Source organism: Coffea arabica, chromosome 7c, assembly GCF_036785885.1.
Source record: "Coffea arabica cultivar ET-39 chromosome 7c, Coffea Arabica ET-39 HiFi, whole genome shotgun sequence".
Classification (NCBI taxonomy): Eukaryota; Viridiplantae; Streptophyta; class Magnoliopsida; order Gentianales; family Rubiaceae; genus Coffea; species Coffea arabica.
In genome coordinates this window covers 5,597,975-5,620,043 of record NC_092322.1, presented here as the reverse complement: position 1 = coordinate 5,620,043, position 22,069 = coordinate 5,597,975, and the positions used below count along the sequence as shown (strand labels likewise).

At 36.8% G+C, this 22,069-nt stretch overlaps 4 protein-coding genes and 1 long non-coding RNA gene across 10 annotated transcripts; 3 read left to right on the top strand and 2 right to left on the bottom strand.

The window, feature by feature from the left end:
• The first annotated feature begins 233 nt into the window (after positions 1-233).
• On the top strand, positions 234-3,596 carry LOC113697875 (probable serine/threonine-protein kinase PBL7). Of its 3 annotated transcripts, none has more exons than XM_072057593.1 (6): positions 234-1,277; positions 1,384-1,641; positions 1,726-1,898; positions 2,067-2,146; positions 2,240-2,387; positions 2,876-3,098. In XM_072057593.1, exons 1-6 carry the CDS (start codon positions 701-703, stop codon positions 3,032-3,034), a joined length of 1,395 nt encoding a protein of 464 aa, XP_071913694.1. In that variant the 5' UTR covers positions 234-700; the 3' UTR covers positions 3,035-3,098. The 3 variants fall into 3 exon arrangements, with proteins under 3 accessions (XP_071913694.1, XP_027073273.1, XP_027073272.1); XM_027217472.2 differs by having other exon boundaries at positions 2,826-3,098; XM_027217471.2 differs by having other exon boundaries at positions 243-1,277; positions 3,064-3,596.
• Positions 3,597-4,954: 1,358 nt separating this feature from the next.
• LOC113698023 (polcalcin Ole e 3-like) lies at positions 4,955-5,637 on the bottom strand. The gene has a single exon (XM_027217689.2). It carries the CDS (start codon positions 5,490-5,492, stop codon positions 5,166-5,168), a length of 327 nt encoding a protein of 108 aa, XP_027073490.1. The 5' UTR covers positions 5,493-5,637; the 3' UTR covers positions 4,955-5,165.
• A 1,440-nt stretch (positions 5,638-7,077) lies between these two features.
• Positions 7,078-11,293, bottom strand: LOC113702364 (probable fructokinase-6, chloroplastic). Of its 2 annotated transcripts, none has more exons than XM_027223539.2 (7): positions 10,728-11,293; positions 9,934-10,160; positions 9,555-9,767; positions 8,968-9,165; positions 8,698-8,835; positions 8,047-8,163; positions 7,078-7,542 (listed from the first exon to the last, which is right to left on the bottom strand). In XM_027223539.2, exons 1-7 carry the CDS (start codon positions 10,894-10,896, stop codon positions 7,408-7,410), a joined length of 1,197 nt encoding a protein of 398 aa, XP_027079340.1. In that variant the 5' UTR covers positions 10,897-11,293; the 3' UTR covers positions 7,078-7,407. The 2 variants fall into 2 exon arrangements, with proteins under 2 accessions (XP_027079340.1, XP_027079341.1); XM_027223540.2 differs by having other exon boundaries at positions 9,934-10,145; positions 10,728-11,292.
• A 1,833-nt stretch (positions 11,294-13,126) lies between these two features.
• Positions 13,127-16,514, top strand: LOC113698608 (uncharacterized). 3 transcript variants are annotated; one of them, XR_011817396.1, is made up of 4 exons: positions 13,127-13,541; positions 14,021-14,794; positions 15,051-15,581; positions 15,794-16,514. It is a non-coding gene; the product is annotated as an uncharacterized lncRNA (long non-coding RNA). The 3 variants fall into 3 exon arrangements; XR_011817395.1 differs by having other exon boundaries at positions 14,021-15,175; positions 15,271-15,581; XR_003450246.2 differs by having other exon boundaries at positions 14,021-15,581.
• A 1,833-nt stretch (positions 16,515-18,347) lies between these two features.
• LOC113701177 (uncharacterized) lies at positions 18,348-19,315 on the top strand. The gene has a single exon (XM_027221704.2). The coding sequence runs from the start codon at positions 18,503-18,505 to the stop codon at positions 18,989-18,991; it is 489 nt and encodes a 162-aa protein (XP_027077505.1). The 5' UTR covers positions 18,348-18,502; the 3' UTR covers positions 18,992-19,315.
• Positions 19,316-22,069: the final 2,754 nt, after the last annotated feature.

Genomic DNA, 22,069 nt, shown 5'->3' with positions numbered 1-22,069 from the left:
AAATAATCTGATGTTACCATGTCCCAAGTAATTATTGTCAATTATCTCAACCCACATTGACACCCAAGCCAAACTTCCCCCTTCCCGTCAAGATTACTATTATGAATATGACCATGATACCCATCTCTTTCTCTAGAAAAGGTAGGTAATAATTTGTTCACCCCTTAACATTAATTCTTGGATTTAGATATAATCCCATTCTCCACGGTGGCTTTGTCCCATCTACTCATGTGCTCATTCCTCTGCCTCCCCTGTTTTAATATTTGCTATGCAACGTAGCTCCCCCTCTTTCGTGGGTTCTGTTTGTCTTGTTAAGCATTAACACCGAGAATCTCTCCTCTCTCTCTTTGCTCCTACTAGCAGCTGCATTATTCGGTTGGACAATTCATTCATTCATACATCTCTTGCTCTTTAGTATAATGCCATTAACTTTTGAGCCTATTGGGACCATCTCTCACCATCCCCCGTTACTAACATGATAAATTAAGGAATCCCCCTTTTTTTTAATGCTTAAATAGTATAGTAAATCCAGTTGCCCAAGACAATTTGTTTTTGCATTTGTTGAGTTAATTCTCTCCTACCCTTGAAGCAAAGTTGCTTCAACTTTTTTCTACGTCCGTCACTCATCTCTCTCTTCCTTTATTCTTTCTAACCTTTTGGATTCTGGGTTTTTGTGCACTTTTTGAGATCCGCTCTCAAAATGGTGGTGTTTTCAAGAAGTAATTGCACTAACTCTATAGTCCCTCTGCGCAACTCATTTTCATCAAAGACTTCGACTTTGGCCGCCCCTGATGATGATAAATATTGTGATTACTACGATGATGATGAGATAAAAATCAAATCTTTATTGTATAAGATGATCTGGGATTTTGGTTTGGGTTGCTTCATTCCGCCTCACCGGCGGCGAGGTTCCGGCAAGGATGAGGAGGAGAAAGATAAGGGTGGGAACAGTTTGGAGCATAATAAGGCTTGGTTGCTTGCAGAGTCTGGTGGCTGTCGGGCAGAGTTGAATAGTGCTGAGCCTCAGTCAGTGCACTCCTCTTTCAGGTTCAGTTTTTGTTCTCAAGTTGAGCTTGAATCAATGAATGTGATGAACAAGTCTTCTTCTGCTACTGTTTTGATGGTGAATTTGGATAATGGGGTGATTGATTCCAAGTCTAGAGAGTTAAAGTGGAAGAGAATTGAGTCCCTTGAAAGGAGCATTTCTCCTGTGGCACATTATTTGATTAGGTTCAGCTATGCCGAAATCGTTTATGCAACTTGCAATTTTTCTACAGGTACTTAAAAGTGGTGAACTTTTAATCGAATTCCTTTTGTCAGTTTTTGTTTTGATTAATGTGCTTGTGATTTTGACTGATCTTGTTGCGTTTGTTTTTTGTTTAGGTAGAGTTTTGGGCAGAGGTGCATTGAGCTGTGTTTTTAGAGGAAGAGTTGGACTTTTGAGGACTGCTGTGGCAATTAAGCGGTTGGATAAGGAAGACAAGGAATCTTCAAAGGCATTTTGCAGGGAATTGATGATTGCTAGTTCTCTCCACAACCCTTACATTGTTCCTCTTGTGGGTTTTTGCATTGATCCTGAGGAGGGTCTGTATTTGGTCTACAAATATGTGTCTGGGGGAAGCTTGGAGCGATATTTACATGGTATGATTTCTTGTCCTTTTATCTCAAACGCGGGCTCAATTTATGGTGAAGTTTCTTGTCTGATTTGGAGAAATTTGTTTGCAGAAAAGAAAAGGGGAGTGAGGGGTGGTCCGGCACTTCCATGGTCTGCTAGATACAGGGTTGCTGTTGGTATTGCAGAGGCAATTAGTTATTTACATAATGGGACAGAAAGATGTATTGTTCATAGGGACATCAAGCCCTCAAACATCCTTCTTACTTCCAGGAAGACACCTAAGGTAGGAACTAGGAAGAAATTTCATTTTGCTGATCTTTGGTCACCTTCCAACTGTAACTTTTTTTTTTAAAATTGTCTGTTTAGCCATTTAGTTGGACCTAATGGGTTTTATTACTATTTCTATTCAATAATGCTGTGCTATTCTAATCCTCTACTGTGATGTACGCAGTTGTGTGACTTTGGATTAGCTACGTGGACTCCTGCACCCTCCTTGCCCTTCCTCTGCAAGACTGTGAAAGGAACATTCGGGTATGAATTATATCAGAAAAACTGATGAGTAAGTGTTGACAAATAGGAATATGTGACTCGGACTGACTTTTTTCATGGACGGACTAATGACAGATATTTAGCACCCGAGTATTTTCAGCACGGCAAGGTCTCTGATAAGACCGATGTATATGCCTTTGGGGTTGTCCTTTTGGAACTCATCACCGGCAGGAAACCTATCGAGGCAAAAAGAGGACCCGGAGAAGAAAATTTGGTTTTATGGGTAGGCCATCAATTCATTTACCGCCTAATCTGCTACACAGCCTGCTATTCTCTTTGTCTAATAATTATAGATGCACTGAAGATAGCACATATTTCACCACATTTTTAAGTAGATTGTTGATGGTGCACCATAATGTCCAGTTCGGTCAATCAATCATTTTCTGGGGATATGATCGCAAGTATTCTTGCTAATGGTTAGATTTACATCACAAATGCCTAGTCTTGTTTGTTTCTTCCCTAGGTTCGAATAGATGTGTTTATTGTGCTGATAAACAACATTCTTGCATCTTAGCAGTTTCGGTCACAGATTCTTTAAAAACAACTCCAAATCATATTATCTACATCTGCAGTGATTGCTCATGGCGACAAACATAATATGATATCATAATAGTTTGCCTTGATTTTAATCTTTCAAACTAAGTGAAACCTTGCTAAATAGGTAATTGGTCCCTCTGTAATAACTATTGGGTATTGTCAAGATTTGATCAGCATGTCTGTTGGGCGTGTATGCCAAGGAATGTTAGGTGCAAGGTCAACAAACGCAGTGAATTTGGACGAGGGGAGAAAGCAAATAAGTTTCAACTCTTTGTTGTTCCTATTTTCTTAGATTTTTTCCTCACTATTTCTTATTCCAGTAGAAATGGATAACTGAAGGTTCCTTTTCGCCCTTCTTCCAGGCAAAACCATTAGCGCAACAAGGGCCCCTAGAAAAGTTGCTGGATCCTCGACTCAAGTTCACTCACAAATACGCGAATCGCATATCCCAGATGGTTCAAGCAGCGAATGCATGCGTAAACAGCGAAGAATCCCGCAGGCCCAGCATTGATGACATTGTTGCAATATTAAGAGGAGCAAAGTCCAATAGCTTAAACAGAAAGAAAGCTACTTCGGCGGCTAACAATTTTGTCGGTGACTGTTACTCTCAATTGCAGCAGACAAAAAGTGAAATGAAGAGTCATTTAGCTTTAGCTATGCTTGGAGTTTCAGAGTTTGAGGAAGATGATCATCTGCACTGCAGGTGATATGCAGCGCAGCAGTGATAACATCTAGTGTAGGATTTGATTTGATGGATTGCTTAAAGAGACTTTTTAGGCTTAGAACTGATTAGTTATCTTAACATTGTGTATAGAAATGGCACCGTCTGATGAGCTATGAGTGTGTGTCTGTGTATATATATTGCTTTCAAAGGGATATATGATGTTTCTTTGCACGCGTAGACTGCAACTTTTGTGTGAGACCGGAGACCTAGCTTTTGCAAGGTGCTCATGCCTGGTCTGTTCTATGCAACAAGGTCATTCAATTTTAAAAAAGGGGGTAGTTTCATAAACCTCCCCTAAGATTTTTAACAATTGCAGTCACTTCCCTTAAAGTTTGAAAAATTACATTTATCGCCCTTGGTGTTGTGAAAAGACTATAACAGCTTGACGACTCTACCAATCTTAAGTGAAAAGTAGGCATAAAGAAAAAACAAAGCTGTATTTTGCAAATATTTTTTTATTCAAAAATTCTAACCTCATCTCACCTAATACATTATATTCAATTCTTGGGTCATTTAAATGGACTTCTTGCTTAGATTTATAAATAACCTATCAGTACGGATGCATTTGTTAAAAATAATTTCTTCTCAACTTACTTAGCAAAGGTTAAAAAGGTTCAGACATTTAGAAATGATGCCTTGAAAAATAACTTTAATTTTTCTGCAAAGAACTAAATTAAATTTCTTACTGAGCAAGTAATGTTGATATTTGATTTCTATTGTCGTTTAATTTGTTTTGTAAATCAAATAGGGGGCAATTCGTTAGACTTTTTTTTATACGTATAACATCATTTGTTACCAAAACATACTTTCTAGGGAGAGTTTCTGTAATTTTTCAAACCTCAAGAGCGGTAACTGCTATCATTACAAACCTCATGAGAGGTTTCTGAAATTATCCCTTGAAAAAGAAATGCCCTAATTTCCGGGACATGCTTTAACCATATAGGGATGATAGGAGTCGAATCTATTCAAACTTTCTTTGGCATAAAAATAAAAAAAAAAAAAGAAAAAGAACAGCCCTAATTTCCTTTTACTTTTCATTCTCTTAGTAGGACACTAGCAATGCGTGTCCTTCCCTTGGAACCGTCAACATCGTGGGCATACTCAGAGATGTCAACAGCTTAACAACATTTGGTTTTCTATATCACCTAACAAGGCTGAATTAATGTTTACTGATATTAACTTGTTCGCCTAATCCGCTCAAATTCCATCTCCTAAGTTCTGCATTTTCGCAATAGTCGCCTAAGCTCCAGCTGCATGGTCAGAGCACGTTGATCGATCAATTTCAGGTTTTGGTATGTTGAGAGGAGAGACAATTAACAATTAGAAAGGTAGTTACGAAGGCCAAAATATGGTCAACTGCCCGGCAATTGGTTTACCATTTAAGAAAGACTTCCACATGGGAAAGAAACAGATTCCACAAAACAAAGCCTGATGCCAAGCTGCTAACCACGTGGTTTGAATTAATATATGCAACTGGGATCGCAGCTCGCAGGCTGCCCCATATTCTTTTAGTTCTTGCTCTGAAAAACTCGGCAAAACTGATAGTTATGAATTTTGTATTGAGCAGGTAGTTAGATAACACAAAATTCACGTTACAGCTTAACTACTGGACGAATTGCACTTGTAAATACCCAAGTCTATGACATGGACGAATTGAGCCAAGTCAGAAAACTATGAAGAGAAAAAAAAAAAATTTACTGAAATCTGCATGAGATGGCAGAACGAAAAAGGGAAGGGAGACTAGAATATCTTGGCAACATCTTTGATTAAACCCCTATTGGCCAATGCGAAACTTGTGAACTCCTCTTTGGAAATGAAGCCATCGCCATCAGTATCAATTTCATCCATCATACGCTTGACTTCGTCTCCTGTGACACAGCCCAGAGCCTTCAGGGCATCCCCAAGCTCCGCCGCAGAAATTTGTCCATCACCATTAGCATCAAAACGCTTGAAAATTTTCTCTCGGTCAGCCTGGTCCTGTGCATCATCAGCCATTTTGGTCGCGAGGGTGATTAGGTTAGAATGACAAGTTGTTTGGCATCTAGAAAAATACCAGAATGCGGACATTTATAGAGTGGATATTGTACGGGAAGGATATGGTCATCCTTGTCTTTCGGGTTGGGAAGAAGCTTTCCAATCGGCTTCACCACTAAAAGAGCTCTGTTTCAGCGGTCTTACCGAAAATTTTTCTTTAGCTCTCGGGGAGACGGGATCTGCTGCCTCAAATTTGTTATTAACATAATTTTGGTTTTGCTGCTGCTTCTTGACACGGAAGAGTACAATTCGTATGTGATATGTCATCTACAGAAATGATATATTGTTGAATTAGAATTATCAACTTTAATTTGTAGACATTTACAGAAAATCTCTATAAATTTATACTCGATAAATTTACAGAAAAATCTTTATAAACTTCAATTGTAGACATTTAAATAATAGAAATGATATTGTTGAATTATAATAATAAAAATTTACAAAAAAAAAAAAATCCCTATAAATTTATACTCGATAAATTTACCGAAAAATCTTTATAAACTTGAATTGCAGACATTTAAATAATAGTTTTCTCAATCCCAATTTGGGCTAATGAGCTAAATTAGTAATTTTATTAAACTAATAAGATAACAATTTTTTTGAAAACCTTACATAACCTTTGATCCCATTTATATCATAAATTAATAATTCGCTAAAATGACATATCATATCTTAATATGAGCCTATTGTTATTTATTTTTTTAGAAACCCATTATTATAGTTATTTATGGTGTATGTGATGTGATGCTCTTCACTATACTCGCATAATAATTTAGCATTTGATCGATTTATGTGGTTTAGCATTTGATTAGTCATAGTTCAATTATGAACACTTTCGATATAGAAACCATAGTGAGATAAAAAAAAAAAAAAAAAAAACCATAGTGAGATATGTAAGAAGGTTTTGTGTTTGCTTATTATAAGAAAACCTTTTTATCATTTATATATGTATTATTGTTAATTTGATTCATTGTATGCATTTAATGAAATAAATATAGGCATCCATCATTTTGTATTTCTAAATCTTTTTTAACCTGACCTCAAAAAAAATGACGTCAATTACGTGTTAGTTAAATTATATTGAAAACATTAATAGAGTTAAATTATACTTGCAAATCAAGTAGATAAAGATTATTTGTATTTCTTAAACTTTTTGCCTCCTTTTATTAATAGAATAATTCATATTTTTGTAAAATAAAATAAAACTTTAGTTAATTAAATAAATGTTTCTTTGAATTGTAAGTACCAATTTTGTATGGTCCTAACCTTATTAATTTATAGAGGTTTTATTGGACTTCTAATGCCTACTTGGCTACGTCTTCGACAATTTTTGAAGTTCTGAAGATTTGTGCTGAAAGCGTATAAAAGCTCTTTATCTTTTGTCCATCTCAGGCTGGGGTCAAACAACAGGTTGACTTTTCCTGTTCTTGGTTAAAACTGAAGAAATCTTTTAATGAAGCTAATGCCACTTTTCACTTCCCACGACACAACTCTGTGTAGTCAATCAGAACCAAGTACAAGTAAAATGTCAAGACTCAAAAAGATCAAAGGTATAACAGTCCATTCTCAAATGTTGTAACTGATATAACACTACTCAAGAGTTCAACTGAGAATAATATTCAGCAAGAACATGGAACCTTTTATTGCCAATCAAGACTTGTAATAAGACTAATACACCAGGCCCTGTTATTGTCGAAACCTGCCAAACTGGCAGCAATATATTGTACAAAATTTTCTGTCAAATTGGAGCTGATCTGAACCTCCACTTCCATAACTACTAGATAGAAAAAACAGAGTTCATCTATACTTGAGAATTCTGGCCTACCTGGACTCAACAAATGTGCTCGTTCACAATTATGTGTGTGAAAGCAAATGGTGATGAGACCTTACAAACAGACAAAGACTGCTGAATGTGGTTAAACAGTTGCAGATAACATTAAATGACCAGCTACACTACAGCTTTAAGGAGGACATCCAGCACAGCTTCTCTGCTTGGCAAAGCAGGGATTGCACCTCTCTCTGTGACAGTCAAGGCACCACATGCATTAGCAAACCTGAGAGCATCTCTAAGTCGGGCCTCATCCTGTAAAAGGTTTCATAGTTTATCATCACTTTCCAAAGCAGATAGAGATAAGGTAATTGAAGTATATATAAGAGATAAAGATACAAGATCATCTAAATCAGAACTGCTGTCAAATCAAGGTCAAGCATCGAGCTCTAGAAATGCTTTATTTCAATTGAAATTTATGAGAGAAACAACAAAAACAGCTTAAAGAATTTAGGTCCTCAACCATTATTTCCACCCTATAAAAGATGAAATCCCCTTATGTATGGGACAAGGCTAAAACCGAACAGACTTGGGATTTTGTAACTTTTTTCCTCAAAATTGCAGCTTTGTTCACTTCAAAAAGACGTTTTCAAGCCTTCTTAACTGTTGACATTTAACATCAATTTAATTATCATTTAAGGTATGTCATCAAGAAAAATGTTGAAGAGAGAAAAGATGGAAACTGAAAATCATAGACAATGTAAAGAAAAACAATTTTGAGACTATCAGCAGGAGAAGTGCCTTCCTGAAAGATAATACCTCAAGCAGTGATATGTCAGTTGCTAGTTGTGATAAAGTTCCAGCCACAAAGGCATCTCCAGCACCTGTTGTGTCCACAGCTTCCACTTTCAAACCTTTAACTCTTCCATTGAACTCCTGTAGAAGTCAATCACCAAGAAGTGTTTGATTTACACCTATTCTTTAACAATAAACAATATCATGACTTGTAAGCCAACATTGGCATTGAAATTCAGAAAATTCTGAACATTTTTTTAACATGCACTTTTTGTGTTAGCAGCTTCTAAATTTGTAGTTCAAAGAAGAAACCATATCCTCAAATATGTAATAGCTATGCATCAAGTGCCCCTGATAACATTTAGGAAGAATAAAAGCATCCACAGATTAATGGTCTATGAAACATCGTATAAAGAAAACACAAAGGATTTTATTGTCCTGTGAAATAGACATTTATGGTTCAAATCTTGAACTACAATCTAAAAAGTTCAGCAAGTTTAAGATCTTTAACTCCTGGAGTCTAGCGGTTTTAAGAATTTTAGAATAATAAATGATACTCCACAAATGCCTAATATTTTTCTTTTAAACTAGCATAGAATGTTTTTCATACCTGCTACATGCGCAGCTGGAAACATAGAAACAAGTAGGGAGGGATTGAAAAATTTACAAGCTCACCTTAGTGTAATATCTGCATCCTTCTGAGCCTTCAGTGACAAGGAGTAACTTGAGGTCAGGATGATACAATTTACGAACTACAGAATCATCATATGGATCTTCCCCTTGGGTCAGAAATGAAATCTCATTCTCATTTATCTGGTGATCAATGTCAACCCAAAAATGAAATAGATATCGACATTTTGAAATTGCAAAAAGACTGTTGTTTCAGCATGTACACCAACAGATAACACAGACTCTTGAAGATAATAAAATTAGGAGGAGGTATACCTTAATCACATCAGCAGTCTCCCATATGCTTAAGATCCCTTCTCTTGCACTTTCTGCAGATGGCCACAGTGGTAGCCTTAGATTTGGGTCATAAGACAAAATTGCCCCAGCATCCTTTGCAGCTTTTGCAGCTGCAAGGTGCGCTGATTTGCATGGTTCTGTAATCAAGCTTATAGAACCATAATGAAATATTTTTGCCTGTCATAGATAACAAGCAATGTCATGATTTAAGTCACCTATCAAAATAAATATCGGTAAATCTAAGCTGTAGGTGGTAACTATTTCCAGAAACTGCAAATGCTACAACAAAAAGGGCTGCAAGCCTGCAAAAGACTTAAATAAGAAAGGATCTCTACAATCATGACATGGCACAAACTATACAGTAACAGATGCAAAAGCGTGAAAATAGAGATGATGGACTAGCTAAATTTTTGGTGCTACTTACTTTTAAAAGTCAACAAACCACCAAGCCTTAGGTCATAATCACAAGTCAGATACTACATACACCAGTATCATGTATTGTGGAGATCATCTTTTTGGCCATAATTAGTTTGCTTCAACATCTCTACATAGATAGTAATGTATACCTTCCTAATTAAGTCAAGATCGAGCTCAGTCTCTTGAAGCAGCATATCAGCACTAGGATTGCGGTAAAACATGAATTCACGCTCCCCATCCTTTCTTAGGGTTACAAATGCCAAAGCAGTTCGAGCACCAGGATCAAAGCGCATCCCTTCATTATTGACATTGTTCTCCTTCAAAATATCAGCAAGCATGTATCCAAATTCATCTTCCCCAACCTGTGGATGGGCCATTAAAACATTGACCAGAAAAACAGAATTTTTCATGAGAACATGTAAATTTTTTGGAAGCTTCCTTCAATAAGTCAGTAGTAACATTATAAGTTCATAATTTTGAAGGTATATGATAATCAACAACGGCTAACAGAGTACAGAGGTGTCACACCTTCCCAATGAAAGCTGATGAACCACCAAGGCGAGCAATGCCAACAGCAACATTAGCGGGTGCACCACCAGGAGCCTTTTTGAATGCAGGTGCTTCAGCTAATGAGAGACCACTTGCAGTCGGGACAAAATCAATTAACAATTCCCCAAAGCAAACCACAAGGGACGACTCATCCTTTTCGGGTGCCCCATTATCAATTGGCAATGCTTTACCTAATGGAGTTGCAACTTAGGGGATTCAAAAAATAAGAACTACTAATTCTATATTCAATAGCATTAACCAAAGTTAGTTAAAAATAACTACTCAATCCACGAAGGGCATTCGAACGGTTGATCTGATTAATTAAAAGACTAGATGATTCTAGTTCCTAGTAAATGACTATATATTGTCCCAATTAGTTTAAAAATTGGACATTGTAAAGGCAATGAGAAGAGGTTTAATCGTCACACAACTTGTTTCTACTACCAACCTAAACCACCGGCTAAATGCTGAAGCCAAGTTATCAACAGCTACGTAAGGTATTATTATTGATTAATCAATCTCTCCCTATTTAATCAGGTGTAGCAGCATGCAGGGCACCACACTAGAACTGCGATTCACATAATTCATGTGACTTTTTCTTAGTTTTTGCCCTATTGATTGCTTTCCATAACGATAGTATCAAAGCACAAGTCTAGTGAAGGTGTTCTGCGAAATATGGAGAGCAAAATCGAGGTGGAAAAAAAGCACTTAATTGAGTTGATCCTGCATAGCAAATTAAGTAATCGATTCCAGTGGGGAAAACAAAGCAATACCTTGAAGCTTAAATCGCGGAAGGGCAACCGGTGATGGTGAAGAAAAACCTGAAGCCTTAACAGTAAAGGGGCGGAAAAATGAGGGAGCAGAGAGCTGCCGAAAGGCCCCAGAAGTTTGAGGATTGCAAGAAATGTTGTTGAAGCATAAAGCAGCAGAATGAAGAGCCATATATTCAAATAACGGAGAAAAGAAAAGAGGGCGCAAGGCAAAATTTTGAGTTGATCTCAAGAACTTGAGCTGAGCTGCAACAAATTAAATTACTGTAAGCGTTAAAATTGATGGCCCCTGAGGGAATATGGTGGTTTAGGCTTTGGATTAATCGATGTGAAATTGTTGTAAATTAAATACTAGCTAATAGGATAATTGTTTTGAATGTTGGAGCTGCCGGATTGAGTAGGTGCAATTTGGAGCTAAGCTTGGGATATGTTTTCTGAACATAAGAAGAGTGACAGAGGAGTGAATAATGAGGGAGGGAAGATCGGAGAAAGCGAAGATCGCTTAGGAGTTAGCAGTTAGTACCAATACTTTTTTTTCTTTTTTTCGAAACGATAAGTTGGAAGGAGTTAGGACTAATACGACGGTCTACTAGCTGTTATTCAATTTAACCGTTAACATAGAAAGTGGCAACAGGTTTTGGTTGTCTGTCCGATTGCCAAGTGGCTGCTATGGTGGGGCCTTTTCCAATGGACAACCAATCACCTCTAAGTCCTTCTGCGCCCTGTGCTGTGCAATGCCTCCGTCTATCCACCGCAATGAATCTTCTGTCTCACAGTGTCAGACTCTGTTCTATTTTTTATTATATTAATATTTCTTCTTCATAAATATCATATTTTAGTTCTTTTTTATTTCCTTAAGATCCAATAACTATTAATTAAGTAAAAATTAAAATTTAACAAATTCAAAAAATCAAAATGCATAAAAAAATGAGATTTTTTATGAATTTTTTGCTATATTTTTAAATTTTCTATTATATATTGCTTTTTTGAAGCTGCTGTATTTATTTTTTACTCAATTAATAGTTATTGGATCTTAAGGAAACAAAAAAGAACTAAAACATGATATTTATGTAGGAGAAATAGCGATATAATAAAAAATAGGACAGAAAGTGGTACAAGGTGTGGGACAGAAAATCCGTTGCGCCATCTGCCCGGCAGTCCCCACCACCCATCCCCTCCTCGTCCTCCCTCGGGCCCAATAACCAACGTAAGACAATGAACTATATAGGTTAAAATAAAATTAGGAATAGGAGCCAAAGCGGGTGTAGACGGTGATAATAGATAAAAAAAAAAAAAATTGTATAAAGTCAAATACGTCAAAGGCAAACTTAATGTACTCTAAACCGTAGGTCGTGTGAAGCATGAAACATTTTTTTTAAACAAACTATTTCTTTATTTGAAAGTCATTATTTTGGGTTTTATGTCTAAAATTTAGATTTTTTTAGTAGTAAAAAATTGTTATAATGTCTAAAACTACCGTAAAGTAACTTTAGCTGGTCACCCTACTCTAATAGCTTCTTATAAGCCTTTTTTACAAAATCTACAGAAAATGAGAATAAGCTGACAATAGCAAATTGTTTCTTTTGTTAATATAAAAAAGTTTATGGTGTCGTTAAAATTTGATTAATAGCTAAAATATCACATATTTTCAAATTATAACATGATGTTGTCCCTATATCCAATTTAATTAATTACAACGCGAGATTCCTATTTAAGCCCTCACCCCTATTTCAGACCAAATTAGCTTGATATGTAACCAGCATCCAAGGACAATTAATGTTGAGAAAACTTCCCTGTAAGGGTTCGACTCAATTCAAGCAGAATTGTATCCTTAAAAAAAAAAAAAAGGGTAAAAAATAAAAAGCCTCCTGTGGTAAACCTAATACACAGAAAAGTTCCCCATGATTTCAAAATATACAACACGACCCCTCATGCTTTGAACTAAATTGTAAAGGTGACGGAATCCGTTAAACTTAACGGAAATGGACAAAATGACCAAAATGCCCTGATATAATTAAGCAAAAGACAGTTCAAAAAAATCATTTGTTTCATTCTTTAAATAGAGAGAATTGAGGGTTAAGGGGTAGAATAGGTATATTTGATAAAAATTAGGTATACAATTTTTTTTAGGTTCCAATAAGTCATTTCCGTTAAATTTAACGGATTCCGTCACCTTTATAATTTAGTTCAAAGCATGAGGTGTATATTTTGAAACCATAGGGGGCTTTTCTGTGTATTAGGCTTACCAAAAGGGGGTTTTTTCGTTTTTTACCCAAAAAAAAAAAACAACCATCACCGACATTTCTTCTAGCGGGTCACACTGAAAGCAGGATCCCAGATTGAGATCTTTACAAAGGAGACTTAGAGTTAGCCCAAGTCCAATTCTTCAGGATTGGTCTACCATTGGTGATAGCCCGAAGCCTGAAAGTCACCACACCTCTTTACTGTCTATATTATCACGCCTGTAATACAAGCTTGGTTCTAAACTTCTGATAAGCCCAACTTCCAGCTCCCGTTTCTTCTCCTGTTCCGGTCATCTTCCAATCCTCGTCCCGCAAGTCCATAGCGTGGAACCAATCTTCTCCAGCTCCTTCACAAATAACCAAAGCAGTTGGATATTTAATATATATTTATATATATACAAGCTAAGGCACTTTAAAAAAAAAGAATAGAAAAAATTGGCCTCAAGATTATGTTGATCGATTTATCCTGTCAAAGGTAACAATATGAAGATTGCTACGTTGCGGGGTAATACTGGTGGATTTCTCACTGGGCTTTCTACCGCTCCAGAATTCCTAAATTCCTAGCACTGACGATGTGAGTTTGAACTTTTTTTCTACTTCTTGTTTGACGAATTACTACCTCTTTATTTTCATTGAAAGTTAGAGATTTTCTTGTTAAATGCTTTGGAATTTAATGGGTTTCAAAAGGCTTTGGAATTTAATGGGTTTCAAAAGGAAACAATACAACTGATAAAGCCTGCAAAGGGAACTACCACTCTGGCTTTCATGTTAAGGTGCTAGGATGGGTAGATATCTGTCTATGTATGCTTGTACTAGTATTTCCATGCTGAGTTATGATCGTAATTATGATTGATTTGTGCACATTACATGTTACCTTTTCAAATATTAGAGAAAGGTTTATGTTTTTTTCTCTGTTCCGTTATGTCTGTATTGTATGAATGGGAAGCAATTGTTGAATAATGCTTCCAAATAGCCACGCACCAGTCTTTTTTTTTTTTTTTGGGGCAATGATAACAGTTATAATTGTATAACCCATTTTATACTAATCTACAGAGGAGGAGGAGCTCAAGGAGGCTTGTGTGTTAGGGACTAGTAGATATGCAGATTTGATTAGATCAAGAGGACGTTATAGCATCACTCTTGAATTTTTTTTACTGCAGGTAGAATTTGAACCGCCACCCACGTTCCAAGAAGGGACTTGAGTCCCTCCCTAATGGCCATTGAACCAAGCCAGTAGTTGCCACGCACCAGTCATTGATCATTTTTTTTCCCTTTTTTTTTTCTAATTTCCCCCCCCCCCCCGGGGTTGGTCAGGGGTGGTTGGCCAGGGGCATCAATGCAGATGTAGTAAATGAATTTGTTGCGTTGAATTAACGTTACAAGTTATTGATTAGTCTATCTGATGCCAATGTGCAACTGTACGTCTTCAATGCAGATGCGACTTAATATTGCTACTTGTTTGAGATGACATCCAGTTGATTTTTGTTTTAAAACCAGAATTTTGTGAACTTTCATACGTTAGTAGTCTTGAGTTTGATTCTAAAATGCTTGCTGTGTTTCTCCATGTAGTATCTCGGCTGACCCAATGTTTGTAGTAGTTACTTATAGAATTACCTCATACCCTTAGTGTTCTGTAAACATTCAATGTTCTAGAAATTTTGCTCCTTCGGCTGTTGTTCGCGGCTTAACTAAAGGAAAAAGAGATCCCACCCCAGAAACGGTTGGGGATGGGGTGCGAAGAAACGGGGGAATATGAAGTATGTATGTTTTGGGGCCAAACTTGTGTCCTGAGACCATATTAGCATGGTTATAAACTCCAACTTGAAGGTCTCTTATCATCCGGCCGTCACATGCATGTTTACCATATATCTATTTGAAGTAGCTGTTGCCGTCAATTTCTGCCTAACGTGACTCGTGCTGTTTCTGCAAATTGGCATATCCACTTGCCTATACCACAAAAGAGAGGCTGAGATAAGAATCAGATTACTTTACCGAAATCAAAGACGTTCGATGACATGATTCTTAATGTTGTATTGTAATTATCCTGTCTCTTATGGTTACTGAATCACGAAATACATCTCAGTGACATACTGGTTTAGACCATCACAATCTGTCGGGAAAATCATTGAAATCAATCCATACATGGTTGACACTATGGCTGGAGGTGATGCTGACTGCCAGTTCTGGCACAGGAACCTGGGAATTAAGGTGCTCCCCGGTTTGTACTAGTTTGACTTTCGTTCTTGTATTGTCATGGACAATCTAGCCGTTGGAAGATCATTGACTAGACTTGCAAATTTCAGTGCCTGTCTGCATGAGCCTGCAAATAGGAGAACGATATCTGTCGCCGGGGCATTGAAGTTGCTAGTCAGTTGTATTCCTGCCATGGCAAGGGATCGTCTGTTGGAACAATGATCGCTGGACGGGGACACAAAGGCACTGTCATAAGGACTCTTTGCATAGTTTTATCCTGAATTCTACGTCTTATTGTAAGTAATTGGTTGTTCCTTGCAAGGTCCAGGCCTATACTATGCGGACAGTGAATGCGGATGGCTAACAGGAACTGTAGTTTCAGTTGGATCGGGATCACCATGTGCTTACGGTGTTTTGGATGGTGGGTCTGTTCTGCTCCAATCATCCTAATTCCTCTAGCATTGTTGGATTAGCTGACCATTCATTAGTGATTGCAATGTGAAAAGAGCAGGACTGTCTTATTGTGTTTTGTTCCAAGGAATTTTGTGCCTGTTTGGATGAATGCTTCAATCTCTGCTGTTTGTTGTACCCTCTTTGCATTCTCATGCATGCTTCTCTGTGATCACATTTCAGGTACCGGTTTGATATATGTCTCTTGAAGCAGCAGCTGGGCTGGCCAGACCCGCCGTTTACCATGCCACATTCAGAGATGGCGCCGGTGGTGATGGTGTCGGTGGTATGTTTGTATCTTCGCTCCATTTTTCTGCTTGTTAGTTGGTCTGGTTTGAGAACAGGGTTTCTGCTCTCGTTGGTTTATCGCGTGGGACCTAACGAATGGAAGAAGCTTTCTGGCGAGGCGATGATGTTGGAGAACTTCACCGCACATATTATCCTGTCGAGCAAACGTTAGTGGAGCGGGAAATGGATGAGGATTTAACGTCTTCAGATATTGAAACGGGAAGAAGATTTACGCATGTAATTTGATTATTCACAAGACGGTCGAAAGAACAGCCAAAGTCGCCACTACATTCTTCCTCGCGAATTGACTTGGGTTACAGGAGTGGTTCCCGCTGTAGTGACCGCATCATTATTCTCTTGAAATGCCCTTCTTTTTGGCAAATCGACAAATAAGTTAAAAAAGAGTATCAGTCTTGCCAAACGACAGAAAAGATAGAGTAGGTGTCTCGCGGAAGCCTAAATCCGAGTCAAGGAAGAATCGGGTCACCTTCAAATTCAGACAGTGGTTATCACCGCTTTTAGGTTTCGGGTTATGAGTTTTAGATTGATAAAGGTAACTTATAAAATACTGTGGATCTAAATCAGGTTTAATTCAAATTTATTTATTATTTCTTAATTTCTTTAATATAATTACTATGACTACTAAGTTCTAAAGCTAATTTAGAACCAGTAACTTTACGTAAGTTAAGAATTTTTTAATAATGATATATCCAATTAGTTGAAAGCATATGAAAAATAGTAATCAAAAAACACGATCAACAACAGTTGATACATCTTCTTCAAATATCCTCAATTTGCTCATAGTAAGATTTGTCCTTTTAAATCTTTTGACATAATTTTTTTATATTTAATATTTCTCATATATATTAATATATTTTGATACATAACTCATAAGTATAAAGTATTAGTATTATATATTTAGATATATAATCATATATTTAAATATATAATCATATATTTAGATCCAAAAATATTGTAGTTGGCACGTAATCGAAGCTATTGATCATTGAATTTAAAATAATTAATGAAATATGATCATGAAACAATGAAGATCCAAACAGGAATTAAATATTCTCGAACCTTTCTGTCTGTATCTGGCAAATGAAACTGGTCATCATGCGAAGCTGTGGGAGGAGTATGTCCTCTAGCTAATTAAATGCTAATGGTAATAATTTGCATCCACGTGAAGTTCATTCTGCAAGAAGGCGTGTTCCTGACTCGCTTATATTTCTTTTATATATGCTGCTTTCTAACGCCCAAAGGTCATTAACCGTATTCACGCCACGACAGGTATCAATCGCAATCATCAACGGCCACAATGTCACCGCCTTTCCGCCTTGCTTCCACCTCTGCCCCTTTTAAGAACTCCGTGATTTACTTCCACGTTTCCTTTCTTCATTTGTTTTTCCTATAGTAAAGGTTGAATAAACAACCAGCGTGACTGTAAATGTAAGAATATAACAAATGTAATTGTGTGAAGATGTTAAAGTTAATATAAATTAAAAAAAGAAACAACCATATTAACTTAATTTAGTTTTTGAACTAATTGAATCAAGCTCGCAACTTTCTTACCTTTTTTTGTCATTACTACGGCTTTGTGCCAAAAATTAAAGGGAAAACTTTCTTAAATTTCTTATGAAGTTATGTTTGAAATTGCAAAAATATTGGGGATAGAAATCAAATCATGCAGGAGAGCCTTAAAAAAAATGTCTACAGGAGCTCAGTTTCATATAATAATTAAGCCAATCTTTGAGCACATATACTTACTTAGCATGTTAATTTCTTCCATAATCAAAGGAACTTGTTGCTTCTATATATTTTTGAACTTATTGCGTTACTATTTTTTTTTTCTTTTAGCTTAAGTGGAAAATGTTAAATTCAGAACATCTTATTTATCTTTTCTGACTCCCGTACCATTCAATCCATTTCTCCCCCCCATTGCATTACGAGTTACTAATTTACTGCCCTTTTGATCAACGCAACTTGGTGGAGAAAATAAAGGTTTGTTTGGATTGTGTTTTACTTCCCCAATTTTATCTGCTTACATCATCATTACAATTTTCAATACACCTTTTTATCTTCTCAATTATCTTTTTATCTCACACACATCACATCACAAAAAGTGCTACAGTAAAAATATTCCAAATAAAACACAATCCAAACAAACTAGGGTTTTTAGAAAACCACAAAATCGAAGCCCCAAAACATTGTGGGCATCAATTAAAAATAGGCAGGACAAAGTTTTCCTTTTCCTTCGAAATATCTTCCTAAACTAGTAAATTTACGTATTTTTGCTGGTTGATTTGTCAATAAAAAATTTATTTCTGCTCGAAAATTAGAATTCTATTTTCATCTTAAGAGACAGCGGCAAAGGTAAGTCGTACGACGGGCAACCACAACAAAAGGCGCAGCGCAGCTAATCACGCGTCTTGGTCCTTTTAGCGCGTTAACCCCATTTCCCTCCCTATAAATGCTCCCCGGGGAACCTGTTCCTGGGAGGGAAGAAGTGTCGGCTTACTTGTTTCTACTGCTACTACTACTGCTGCTTTTATTTGCGCTTTATAGCTGCTACTGCTGTTTTATTTGAGAGAGAAGAAGTCGTTAATGGCGGAACCGGAAAAGTTGAGCGGTTCCACCAAGGAAAACAAAAAAAGCATGGGGAGAGAACAGGTGAACGAAGTTAAGGAGATGTTCAACAAGTTCGACACTAATGGCGATGGCAAAATCTCGTCGTCCGATTTAGGCAACATTTTGAACATGCTAGGTTCGAAAACGTCGCCTGACGAAGTTAAACGAATAATGGAGGAGATCGATACCGACGGCGACGGTTTCATCGACTTGAAGGAGTTCGAGGTGTACTTCGCTGGCGTGAACCAGACCGCTAACAACAAGGAACTTCGCGACGCCTTCGACTTGTACGATAAGGACAAGAACGGGAAGATCTCGGCGAACGAGTTGCATTCGGTCCTCAAAAGTCTCGGTGAGAAGTGCTCGCTCAGTGATTGCCGTAAGATGATCAGATCCGTTGATGTGGACGGCGACGGCTGCGTTAACTTTGACGAGTTTAAGAAGATGATGGGAGGGAGTACTTGATTAACTAATACTAGCATCTTCATGATTAACTGCAGATTTAGGATCTTAAATCACTTCGCCCTAATCATTTTTATCCTTTGATCTTCTCTCCCGTAGATTCTCCTTTTAATATTGCTTTCGTTTTCGTTTTTTTTTTTTTTCTTTTTTGTTGTTATTTTGGGAGGGAAAATTGAGAAATCCAGTGCTGTTGATTGCTGTTTAACCACTGAAGCAATATAGAGTAATGGTTTTTAGTTAGTATTTGAACGTGGAAGCAGCAATAATGGCGGTGGAATTATTATCATCTTTGACAATTACTGCAAATATTTGGTTGGCTTGCGATAAGTTGTGCTGTTGTTGATTTAATTATTGTCGAGTGGTGTGGACTGTGGAGGCCAAAAGTGTAGGGCACAAGAAAGTGCAATCGATCTTCTGTTTTACACTCGGTAGCATTTTCTGTCATATTTTTTATTATATTATTATTTTTTTTACATAAATATTATATTTTAATTCTTTTTTATTTTCTTAAAATCTAATAATTATTAATTCAATGAAAAATAAATACAACAGTTTCAAAAAATTAATATATAATAAAAAATTAAAAAGTATAGCAAAAAATTCATAAAAATTTTATTTTTTATGTATTTTGATTTTTTGAGTTTGTTAAATTTTATGTATTATTTAATTAATAGTTATTAAATTTTAAGAAAATAAAAAAGAGTTAAAACATGATATTTATATAAAAAAAATAATAATATAATAAAAAATGAGATAGAATGTGATACAGAGTGCGAGACAGATCAATTGCGACAAGAAAACTATGTGTGTGGTTCACTTCACGAAGACTTCATGTAGAGCAGTACCAATCGATGCCATGCTCCACACGGAGGAGGAGGAGGAGGAGGTTGTGCTGTGTGCGAGTGTATTAATCCATACACGCGTTTTTCTTCCTTTTCACTTGCAGCTTTCAACTTCAACATCGATAAATCTTCAACTTGTGATTTGAAAAACATTTGTTATAGGATAGAAAAATATTTTAAAATTGAAAATTCAACTTGTGAACTACTCCAATGCTTGTTTTGGATTTCAAGCTACGTGTACTCGTTGCTCTCGCATAAAACAAATCCTGCCTGCAGTAATAATAGTATAATTTTGTTCAGCTGCTAATTGTGCTTCGTTTATGATCTTAATTGATTTTTAGTTGCATTTAGAATTATTCAAGAGATCAATCCTTATAATTCAAGCTCGCCTGTATTTAGATTTTTTCACTTGCGGAAGGAGGATCAAAGTCCTTCGACATTTCGTTACTCAGCCTACAAAGTCCTCATGATTGCAATCCAGTGAACTGATTCATATCTGCCCTTTGCAACCAGAATAGAAATGCATGTTGTGCTATTTGCAACTAAGGAGTGAGTGCTGCATCAATTGAAAAGTTTTCTGGGCATTCATCTTCCCATGTTGCCTTTTTTAAGTTGATCACGCTTGAACCTGATAGTGCGTTGCGTGGTGAGGAATGCTCTTAGCTGGCCTTCCTTTATGCTTGATGAGAATCCGCATGTTGATCTTCTTTTTTTTCTTTTCCGGGTTTATCTTTGCGTGTGTGGGTCTATAAATCCCGATGCCAGATGTGTTTATGTTGCGTGAGAATTGGATATTGACTAATATGCTCCTGGTGGGAAAACAAGAGGGTGATGTATATCGCATGTGGTACTAAGGCTTCGTTTGGATTGCATTTTACTGTAACGATTTAATGTATGTGAGGGAAAAAGGTAATCGAAAAATGTGATCACGGAAAACGACGTAATTTTTCGATGGAAAATGACAATCCAAACAAGGCATAAATTTCTCCTACCAGTAAAACAAAAAAGTGTCTAACATTTTTGTCTTTCAAATATTACTTTTTAATCGCAAACGCAATTTTTCGATCACAGTTTTTTTGTCTTTCTAACCATCTTTTTTTACCAAGAATTATTTCAAATGATATTATATGCTCTATCTATATCATATAATTGTGCCCAAGATTATCATGTCAGCGTTGAGCATGATAACTATGGTAACATACAATCAAATTTACCAATGCTCTTTTTTTTTTTTTTGGAAAATGAGTCTGACAATGCTCTTAAATTCAAGTACATGCCAATCATTTCTGTTTTGGTGGTTTTGAGATATTGATAAAATAAAGATTAATTTCCCCATCACGAATTTTCAAACTTGAACGATGACAACAGAGGAAGACTGAAAGATCCCAAGTTCCAACAGCGTGACCAAATAACTCCCGAGACAGCCTTCCACTTCTTGCGGTAGTATGCTGAGATTAGCCTTCAAGAAATCTGAATGGTAATCCTGCCATTTCTCGATCTTGGAATTGGATTTTTGCGAGCCTGTGGCTGCTGTCATCCTTCAGGAGGGCGGAGTCCTAGTCTTCTAGAAGAACAATAGACCCACGAGAGGCAGTAAAGAAAAGAAAGCATGCCCTGCCGGAAACGCTACTCAATGCGCATCCAAGTTCAAAGAGAGTGCAAATGAAGTCGCGTGACCAGGTTTTCGTTCGCGACTTTATGGTGCAAACCTCATCAGGCGGCAACGCACGCACAACCTAAATGGAAATCCATTATCAGCCAAATTTTACCAAACCATTTCAGTTTGGTGGAACTAGGATTAGACAAATGAAAAGTTTGCAAAGTTATCCGCATACTAACAAGTAACAAATCAATAATCGAGTGAGTGAACCTGAGCTTTCTGAAAAAGCTGCTAATCAAGTGTTTGCGCTGTAAAAATCTGTGAATGGTTTTTTTTTTTTTGCCGAAACGATAGGTAAAAGTCTGTGAATGGTTGAGGTGGTGTTTTTCTCACAGTTTAGGTCAAATTTTACCCTATTAACAAATCTCCACACTTGTACAGCAACGCAAGAGGATAATGATATACACAAAAGAAGGCCGAAGGAGCAACGACCCTACTCCTCATCATGGTCTTAGCTAAAGTGTGCCAAAATTGCGGGTGACGATGTCGGTTAACCTATAGAAATATGCAGCAATCTGGGTTGGCTGATTCAATTGCGCTTTCGAGTCTCGTCCTCACATCACTCTTACCAAGTGGCCT